This window comes from Vulpes lagopus, chromosome 1 (assembly GCF_018345385.1).
Source record: "Vulpes lagopus strain Blue_001 chromosome 1, ASM1834538v1, whole genome shotgun sequence".
NCBI classification, from domain to species: Eukaryota; Metazoa; Chordata; class Mammalia; order Carnivora; family Canidae; genus Vulpes; species Vulpes lagopus.
Genome location: NC_054824.1, coordinates 172,779,175 through 172,790,073, shown reverse-complemented (window position 1 = coordinate 172,790,073; position 10,899 = coordinate 172,779,175). Strand labels below are relative to the sequence as shown.

General features: G+C 48.5%; 1 protein-coding gene across 1 annotated transcript; it reads left to right on the top strand.

The window, feature by feature from the left end:
* The first annotated feature begins 680 nt into the window (after window positions 1-680).
* On the top strand, window positions 681-1,022 carry LOC121471401 (small ubiquitin-related modifier 2-like). The gene is given in 1 exon segment (XM_041722145.1): window positions 681-1,022. A coding segment is annotated over 1 exon segment (288 nt). The 3' UTR covers window positions 969-1,022.
* The last annotated feature ends 9,877 nt before the right edge of the window (window positions 1,023-10,899 follow it).

Genomic DNA, 10,899 nt, shown 5'->3' with positions numbered 1-10,899 from the left:
GAACCTATGTTAATAAAACTTCTCCCCATTGTATCGGAACCTACAGTGGTAGCCTATACTTTGAAATTTAATATAGAGGACTTTGAAGCCAGATATAGATCCCCAAATTCTGCTCAGTTTTATCTACCTTTGTTTATGTCCAATTTGCAATCTATGATAAAACCAGATTCACTAAAAAGAAAGAAACACTTATAGTTCCTTATTGGACTAGTAGGAGGCTTAATTGGAGGAACAATAACAGCCACTTTTTCTTGCTTTCAAATTGGTCAAATCACATTAGATTTTGAAAAATTTGAAACCACACAGTCTCAGTTGAACACACATGCATGGCAACTTTGTCAACATTGTGTACACAGATGGATAAAATCAACAGTATATTACAATACGTAAATGAATTTCACATGGAAGTAAATAGAGCATGGAAATTTGACATAAAGCAGTTGAAGAAAATGCTAAAAATAATGAAACACTAAAAAAATGCCACAAAATGTGTTTCTCTAAGTGTAGATTGTCAATGTTGAAGTTAAGATTGGTTGATATGTGAAATCTTAGAAAAGCTATAATCTCAGGGCAGTATTGGTCTCCTGAGATAATAGACAAGTCAATGCTTGTGTGCTCATTCGGTGTGGACCTGGTACCTCTTTTGTGAAGCGGCAGCTGAGGAGACCCCGGCACTCGTCATGGCCAATGAAAAGCCCAAGGAAGGAGTGAAGACTGAGGACAACGATCATATTAATTTGAAGGTGGCGGGGCAGGATGGTTCTGTGGTGCAGTTTAAGATTAAGAGGCATACACCACTTAGTAAACTAACGAAAGCCTATTGTGAATGACAGGGTTTGTCAATGAGGTAGATCAGATTCCGATTTGATGGGCAGCCAATCAATGAAACAGACACACCTGCACAGTTGGCAATGGAGGATGAAGATACAATTGAGGTGTTCCAGCAGCAGACAGGAGGTGTCTACTAAAAAGGGAACCTGCTACTTTACTCCAGAACTCTGTTCCTCCAGACCAAGAAGACATTCTCAGATAGAGAGCCGTGATTTGGTTCCACCACATCCTGACTACTACAGTATAGTTTTCTCTATTCTTTCACTTCCCCTTCCCCATTCCTTTATTGTACATAAAGTAACTGTGTATGTGCACAAGTATATTGCATTTTTTTTTGACTAAATGGCCAAAGGTATGTTTTGATCGACATCAAATGGAGATGGGATGGGGGAAAATACTGCTTCTGTGAAAATACCCCCTCTCTCCATTAGTGGCATGCTCAGTCAGCTCTTATCTTTATATTCCAGTAAGTTATTTTGCTCTCACTGTTTAACAAAAAAAAACAAAAACAAAAGAACAACATAAAAATCCTTGCATACCTTGTTCGATTGGAGAATTTTAATGTTTTTCATTTATCATTGTAAAACCAAGGACAGTTTTTTTAATAATAAATTTATTTTTTATTGGTGTTCAATTTGCCAACATACAGAATAACACCCAGTGCTCATCCTGTCAAGTGCCCCCCTCAGTGCCTGTCACCCATTCACCCCCACCCCCTGCCCCCAAGGACAGTTTTATAACTTTTTTGTATGTAGCTGTTACATGTAGGGCAATCTGTCTTTAAGTAGGGATAAATTACTCTAAAAGAAATGAATCCTAGATAGTTTTCCCTTCAAGTCAAGCGTCTTGTTGTTTAAAATGAAAAAAAAAATAGACAAGTCAAACAGAAGTAGAGTAGATACCACACATTCCTAGTGGTTGTGATTCCTTAGGAAACTGTGAAATCAGATATTGACACCTGAAGTATGAAACAGGACACTGGGTACCACACTTCTGCAGTTCCCCAGTATCAAGAGGGAGAGTAGTCGATAGGCCACAGGAAGCTGTCTTATGACAGAAGGAAAACACGCTCCTACGGATATGTTGTTGGAATGGAACCCAAATACCTTTACTACTGCTGAACCTTTGGACAGACATACTTATGATACAAGGACATGTGATTATGGCCTTGGTGCCTCCTCTACCAATTATATATAACATAGGAAACTGGACCAGGATAGTATGCGCTGAACCAAATCTCATGGTAGCCTAATGGAGTCAGAGAAAAATAAGAAATGCAACGTGATAGGGTGTGTAAAAATAGAACAAGTAATGATGTGTCAATAGAAGGAGAAAGATATTCGAGGTCAATGGAAGATAAAGCAACTATTAAAATAACCAGAGAAATATTTCACATTAGATGTCCTAAAATTAATCTAATAAATATAGGGCACCTGGCCGGCTCAGGCAGTGGAGTATGTGACTCTTGACCTTGGAGTCGTGAGCTTGAGTTTCACATTGGATATGGAGATTAAGAAAGAAAGGAAGGGGGCAGCCCAGGTTGCCCAGCGGTTAGTGCCGCCTTCAGCCCAGGGCATGATCCTGGGGTCCTGGGATCGAGTCCCACGTCAGGCTCCCTGCATGGAACCTGCTTCTCCCTCTGCCTGTGTCTCTGCCTCTCTCTCTCTCCTCTCTGTGTTTCTCATGAAAAGATAAATAAAATCTTAAAAAAAAAAAAAAAAAGAAAGGAAGGAAGGAAGGAAAGACAAAAGAAAGATGTTTTGTTTAATAAAATCTAATAACCGTAAATCATACATTAGAAGTAAAATTGTCTGATATTGATCAAGGAAATTTTCAACTTTCCTTTTAAATATTTATTCTAGCGAGAAGCACTATGCGCCCTTGCACGTGAGCGTGGGGGGAGGTGCAGAGGAAGATAGACTCCATGCTGAGTGCTGAGTGTGGAGCCCAACACAGGGCTTCATCCCATGACAGTGAGATCAGGACCTGAGCTGAAACCAAGAGTCAAATCAACTGTGCCACCCAGGTGCCCCAGAAATTTTCAATCTTTGATGTTTGTGGGCCCTGCTCCTGGGCTCCCAAAGAAGTTATACTTCAACATTTAACAAGTCCAAATGACTTGGCAAAACCTCAGAGCATGTGCTCTAATGTCTGCTGGAGCATACATTGTACATCTACTTCATTAAGGAAAGTAACCGAAAAAGGAGCATTCTGAACACAAAAGATAAGAAAAAGGAAGAAACATCCTTGGTTTCCATAAAATTAAGGTCATTCAGCCCTGCCTATACTAGAAACTTATGGTGTGCAACTTTATGAAATGTCTAATGATTTGTAAGTATTTATGTAAAAAATGTGTATAACCCTACCCCAAATGTTCCTTTCCTGGATCTTCTTGAAGACTGTGTATCCTGAGCAGCAGCTGTTTTAACTTGGACTCCAACAAAACTCTTTTTTTTTTTTTTTTTAAATTCTAAAAGGTTTGTTCATTTTGTATCAACCATACAAAAACGAAGTAAGATGTGTCAGGATGTCATCATCTCCTCTGTCCACATGGATAAGAGCTGCTGCTCAGCTGCTGAGTGGCTCTGCTGGAGTTTGTCAAAAACAGAAGAAGATGTCACAGTGATGAGGGGACACTAAGACTGCAAATACGGAGTTTGTGAGGATGATCGACAGTGTTTGGTATGAGCAAGGCTACAATTTGCTGACCTGAAATAACAACCTGAAAACCATGGGGCACTTAGATCCTGCAGCAATAAAGGCGGCTCTTTTACCAGCAGTGGTAAAAGCCGTGTTGCGGCTCCTGGAAGATTCTCTTTCCCATCAATACTAGCATCCCTCTTCTCTAGCACCGTGGCCCATGCTCCATCAATGCAGGACTTCTACTTTTGCACTGGCAGCTGGAAGTCAGTTCCCAGTTGACCAAGCTGGCTTCCCCCAATGCCAACTCATATAAAGGCACACCTCAGTTAAAGTGGGACTCTATTCCTTTCAACTCCCCTTTCCTGGAATGATTGTATGATTAATCTACCATTGGTCTGGATTATGTCTTTATGGTCTATTAAAAGACATCCTATATGCTTGTGAAATTCATAAATCCACTGTATCGTGTTAAACACATTGTTGACAAAGGCAGACTCAGTCTGAGCATTCATTTGCCTTCCCCTCCAAAAAAAAGTCTTCAGGAGGAATATGTGCATGTGTATTTAGGGCCCAGAATTACCCAGATGCCCGGTGCCACCAACTGCTTCAGTGGTTTGACCTCACTCCACACTTTTCCTATAATAGGCTTCTGCTACTATGATCTGCGAGGTCCATTCATGTACTGAATGTGCTTCCTCTGCTGGCCAAGGGCAGTCAGTTCCTCCAAGCCTGTGGAGCTTGGACGGTCCCCCACCCTGGGCATAACCTCCAGGATAAGAGAGCACACCCCCAAAAAATCTTTCTGAGGTGGCACCTTTAAACTGGTGGCAGTCCCTGTCTGGACTGGCTGACTGATGGGGTCCCAGGCTTACCAATAATCAAGATGTCCAGGTGTCCTTTATTTTTTTTTAATTTTGTTTGCTTATTAGAGAGCAAGAGAGCAGGCAGGAGAAAAGAGAGAAAATCTGAAGCAGACTCCTCTGTGAGCATGGAGCTCGACTCCACGACCCTGAGAACATAACCTGAGCCAAGATCAAGAGTCAGACACTCAACCAGCTGAGCTACCCAGATGCCCCTAGACTCCCAGATATCTTTTGCTGAAGACTAAAGAGCCCATGAGGCTCCACCCTGGCCATGTGGTCCAGATACGTCTAGCTCAGCCTTCAGAAAAAGATATGAGCATTTGCACGGGTTAGGGTTTGGAATTAAGCAGATGTCGCAGGTGACCAAAAGCCCACTTTGAGCCCTAGACTTTCCTCACACGTCCTCAGTTCCAAAATCCTGCCTTCCCTCACCTGCATAGCCTACATATGAGCAATACGCATCCCATTAACCAGGTTTGGGCAGCCAAGGCCCTCAAGCCTATGGAACTCAGACAGTCTTGAACCCTCTGCAGAGCCTCTATGGCAGAGGAAGCCCACCCACTGAAATCTTTCTAAGGCAACAGCTTTCAAGTAGTGGCAGTCAGGCCCCATGTGGCCTGGCTGCTTCATAGGGGTCCTGGGCTTCTGCTGCAATCAAGGCTATAGGTGTCTCTTACTGAAGGACAGTCCCCTACCAGCCCTCAGAATGCAGTGTTGACCAGGCAGGCCAGACTCCCCGACTCTGCCTTCACTGCGGTATGGCACATTTGTGTCGATGAAGGTTTGGGATTTGGCCAGGGTCCCCAAAGCCCCATCCTGTGAATCTGCCTTGCCTGACAATGCCCTGTTCTAGATCCCTGGCTATCCTGACCTGTGCAAACTGTGTATGCATATTCCACTTGTGTCATCCAGCCTTGGGACACAGGCGGCCCTCGGCCCTGTGGCACTACACCTGGACTCCAGTGACCTGGTCAGCTTCAAGTTATAGGGAGCCCACCCCTTGAAATATTTTTAAGGCAACAGCTTTAAACTGGTGACAGTCAGTCCCCATATGAACTAACCACTTGATGGAGTCCCAGGGTTCTCCAGCAATCAGTTTCCATGTGTCTCTTATCAGAGAGTACCCCAGCCGTCCTGTCCCCTCACCCTGTCAGGACAGTCCAGATTCCTCCAGCACTGCCTCAGGGGAATATGCACACACTTGTGTAGGTTAAGCCTTGGAATTAATAAGATGCCCTGTACTCCCAATACCCGCTCTTGTGACCCAGCCTCCCCCAACATTGCTCTGTCCCAGGTCACAGGCTGCATTGCCCATACCCTGTCATGTACAGTCCATACCCTGTCAGCATTTCTCTGGTGGCCAAGGCTCTCTGGCCTCTGGAGCTCAGGCAGGATGCCCGCCATCTGAATAGACTACAGGGTAGAGGAAGCTCACCTTAAGGCAACCACTCTGAGCCCATGGCTGCAAAAGGGCAACAGTCAGTCCCCCTGTGGACTTGATGCCTGATGGGGTTCCAGGGTCCTCTAAAACCCAGGATTCTCAGGGGTCCCCACATGGAAAATACAATTGCCTGCCAGTCTAGGCCCTGCATGGCTCTGTTGAGAAATCTCTAGCTCTGCCTTCAAGGGAAATATCCCACCTTGTGCGTCAGGCCAATGCCTTCTCCCCTCAACAGCCTCCTCCTCTGACCTGGCCTCACCCAACACTGCCCTGCTCCAGGCCACTAACTCCATTGTGGAGTACACATGTACGTTATACACCTGCTAAGTTGGCCTTGGGCTGACCCAGCGCTCCCAGCTTATGAAAGCACCACCAGGCCCCAACCAGCTGCTTGGCCTGTGGTGGGAAGTAGCTTATCTTTGGAAAATTTCTCCTAGCAAATAGCTGCAAATGGAAGACAGTAAATCTCCATATGGACTTGCTGCCTGATGGGGTCCCAGGCTTCACAAGGAACCAGGACTCCCAGCTATCTCCCAATCAAGAGATACTTTGTCCTGCCTGCCCAGCCCCTCCTTCAAAAGGGAGTTGTAAAACCTTCAGCTCTGCCTTTGGAGGAATAGTCCACAATGGTAGGTGAGCCTTGTGACTAGGCCCACGTTCTGGACCTGCACAAGCCTCTCCTAGACCTCAGCCTCTCCCACTGCTTGCTCTGCTCTAGGTCCCTGGCAAGTGTGACTTGCATGTCCCCTCACCCACCACTGGCCAGCTGGGGCCCCAGCACAACCATGTGCATTGCCTCAAGGGTGGAAGTAGACCACCCCTCTCAACACCAGACCGGAGCTCCCCTGAAATGGGCTACAGACAGGCCCCCGGAGGACTGGCTACCTGATAGGGACCAGGCTGCAGTGGCAGTCAGGCTCCCAGGTGTCTCTTATTGGTGGATACCCCAGCCAGCCCACCAGATCCAGCCCTGGCAAGGCAGCCCAGATGAGCCCACCTCTGCTTTCAGGGGAATGTATCCATTTGTGTAGGTGATGGATTAGAATTAGGAAGATAGGGCAGCCTGGGTGGCTCAGCGGTTTAGCGCTGCCTTCAGCCCGGGGTGTGATCCTGGAGACCTGGGATCGAGTCCCACATCAGGCTCCCTGCATGGCAGGGAGCTCCCTGCCTCTTTCTCTCTCTCTCTCTTTCTCTCTCTCTCTCTCTCCCGCCCTCCCTCCCTCATAAATAAATACAATCTTAAAAAAAAAAAAAAAAAGAATTAGGAAGATGCCAGCTACCCCACCCACAGCAATGCCTGTCCAGACCTCTCCCAACATTTCACTGTTCCAGACTCCTGGCTCTCTGACCTTCGAGGTTTACTCATATGCAGTCTGATAACTCGCAATGGGCCTCTCCAGGACCTCATCCATCTGACTGGCCTCGGGGCACAGAAAGCCCACCACCTGAAAATCTTTGCAAGGTGGCAGATTTAAAGCAGCCGTAATCAATACCTACTTAGGCTGGCTGATGAAGTGAGGCCCCAACACCAAGTAGGGTTCCCAGGATGCTCAGATTGCAAGGTGCCTTAGCGCTCCTGCCCTGCCACTTAGGCCAGCAGTTCAGATCCTTCCAGCTCTGCCTCCAGAGGGAATATACACGTTGGTGTAGAGTGAGACTTGGAATCAGGCAGATACCAGGTACTTCCAATAACCTGGTCCTGTGACCAAGCCTCTCCCAGCATTCACCCTATTCCAGGGCTTTGGGAACCCTGACCTGTGTGTCCCGTGCATGCACAGTTCAAATTCACTAGCCACTCTCAGGCAAACGGGGCTCTCTACACCTGTGGAGCAGGGCCCATCCCCAACCAAGTGCCTAGCCACAGGGATGGATAGACCCCTCCCCCCCCACCTACCCCTTGCATCATGGTGGCAGCCCCTGAAATGGATGATAATCAGTGTCACATAGCCTTACTGTCTGCTGGGGTCCCTGGCTTCTGCAGCAACCAGGGCTCCCAAGTGTCTCTTATGGGAGGTTACCCCATAAGGGCAGCTCAGAAGGCTCCAGTTAGGTTGGTAGGTTAGGGCTGGGCATCAAGCAGTTGCCCTGCCACCCCAAGAGTGATCTTGCCCTGTTCAGATCCTTAGCTACCCTGATCTGCATCTTCAGCATATGTACAGTACACACACCTGTAAGCTGGCCTAGGCAACCCAGCCCTGCAAGCCTGTGCGCTCCAGCTAGGCCTCAATCACCTGCAAAGCTTCCTGCATGGAAGTAGTCCACCTCAAAAAACTGCTCTGGCATGGCAGCAGCCAAAAAATGGATAATAGGCCACATGCAGTTTTCCTGCTTGATGTGGTCCCTGGCTTCATAGGGAACCAGGACTCCCACGTGACTCCTAATCGATGGATACCCTGTCCCACCTGGCCAGCCTTTTCCTCAGAAGGAAGTTGAAAAACCTCCAGCTGTGACTCCGGGTTTGGGGGATGGGAGGGCAAGGGGCCATATTCCACAATGGTAGGCAAGCCTTGCAATGAGGCCAAAGTTCTAAACCCCTAAGGGCCCTTTCTCATGACCCAGCCTCTCCTGACCTGTCCCAGGTCCCTGACAATGATGATCTACTCATCCTATGCACGCATAGTTCATATCATGTCGGCCACCCTTGGGCAGCTGGGGCCCTCTAGGCCTGTGGAGCTAGAGCCCATCCCCAACTACCTGCATAGCCTCAAGGATGGAGGGAGCGCACCTGCCCGCTCAGGACATGGCTCTGGGGTAGCTGCTGAAACGAGCAAGTCAGTGCCCACGTGGACTTACTGTCCGCTGGGTTCCCGGGCTTCTGCAGAATCAGGGCTCCCAGGTATCTCTTATTGGAGGCTACCCTGGCCAACTGTTGATCCAACCTTGGCAAGGCATTACAGATGACTCCAGTTAGGCATTCAGTGGTAATACCCACATTTGCATGGGTTAGGGCTTGGAATCCAGCAGTTGCCTTGTAAGCTCAAGAGCCTGCTCTTAATACCTGAATTCTCCTCACACTGCCAGGTCTTGTTGGCACACCGACCCTTGCATCCACGCATGTGCATATGCATACTGTCTGCTGGCCTTTGGCAGCCTTAATGCTCCAGGCCTGTGGAGCTTTGGCCAGGCCCCAACCAACTGCATTGCCTCTAGGGGGGTAAGGAGCCCACCCAAAACCTCTCCGAGTTGGAGCATTACACTGGCAACAGTGAGCACTTATCTATTAGACTCTATTATGCCTTTTGGGGACTGGGCTGAGCAGTCATCAAGGTTCACAGGTGTCCCTTAGGAAGGGCACCCAGGCCATCCTGTGCTGCCAAACCCTGGAAAGGCAGCCCAGATTCCTTAAGCTCTGCCTTCAGGGGTAATATGTGAATTTGTGAGTTGAGGCTTGCAATATTCCCAACAGCCCCCTCTTGTTACCAGGCTTCTCCCAACGTCCTGTCAAGGGCCAGCGCATCCCTGACCTGTGTGGCCCACACAGGGGCAGTCTTGAGCAAGTGGGAGCCCTTCCTGGTCTGTGGAGCTCAGACTGGTCCCCAGCCAAGTATGTAACATTCTGGTTGGAGGGAGACTATTCTTCAAAAATCTTTGTGAGGAGGCAGCTTTACACTGGCAACGTCTGTCCTCCTTCACACTGGCTACATGCTGGAGTCCCTGGCTTTTACAGCTCTACAGGCTCCAGATGGCTCTTAGTGAAGGAGACCCCCAGTGAGTCAGCCAGGACCAATCCTGGTAAGGCAGCCCAGATTCCTGCAGTTTTACCTTCAAGGAAAATATGCCCATTTGTATCTGTTAGAGCTTGGAAACAGGAAGATGCCATGGACCCCCAAGAGCCTGCTCTGGACCCTAGATTCTCCTGACGTTGCCCAGTCCTGGTCCCTGGATTCTCTGATCTGTATGATCTGCATGTGTAGAGTATACACCCCATTAGCCACCCTTAGGCATCCTGGGTCTCTAGGCCTATGGAGCCACCACCCATCCCTAACCACCTCCATGTAGTTTCAGGGGTAGAGTGAGCCCACCCACCATTTAGCATTCTGAGAGAGCTGCTGAAATGGGTGAGCCTGTCCCTTTTGGACTTACTGTCTGCTGGTGTCCCAGGCTTCTGCCACAATCAAGGCTCCCAAGTGTCTCTTTACTGGAGGATACACAGACCAGCCCCTGGCAAAGCAGTCCAGGATCCCCAGGGGAGCTTTGTGGGGGAATATGCACATCTGTGTAGGTTAGGGTGTGGAATTAGCCAGATGTCTGGGATATATGAAACCCCACTGCCAAGCCTGGCCTAACCCTACACTTGGCGTGTGCCAGGTACCTGGCTACCCTGACTGCCATGGACTGTGCATGCAGAGTAGGAGGCTTGTCAGCCAAACTTGGGCAGCCAGAACTCTCCAGGACTGTGGAGTTCAGGCCCATCCCTAGCCACCCGCATAGCCTCAAGGGTGGAGGGATCCCACCTGAAAATCGCTGAGGCATCAGCTAAAACGTGTGACAGTCCCCTCGTGGACTGGCTGGCTGTTGGGGTCCTGGGCCTCTGCTGTAATCAAGGCTCTCAGATGTCTCTTATTGGAAGATACCCTGGCCAGGCCTTGAAATCTGGCCCTGGCAAGGCGATCCACACTTTTCTAGCTTTGCCTTCAGCAGGAATATGCACATTCATATAGAGATCAGTTAGATGCCATGGATCCCCAAGAGATCCCTCTTGAGATATGGTTCTCCTGACATTGCCCAATTCCAGGTTCTTGGCTGCCCTAATCAGTGCAGACCCTATCAACAGTCCTTCCCAACCATCTGCATGGCCTCCAGAGCAGAGGGAGCACCCCTCAAAACTTGAGGGGACAGCTTTAAACTGGCAACAGTCCCCATTTGGACTGGATGCCTAATGGTATCCTGGGTTTCTCCAGGAATCCAAGATCCCAGGTGCCTCTCAGTGAAGGCTATCCCAGCCAGTTTGCTCATCCCACTTGGTAAGGCAGTCCAGGTTTCTCTAGCTTTGCCTTTGGGACAATATGTATGTTACTGTAGGTTAAGGCTTAGAATTAGGGAGAGGCCTTGTAGCTCTCAACAACCCACTCTGAGCAACCATCACTCGGCACTGTGGATGGGCGGTGGCCCTTGCATGCA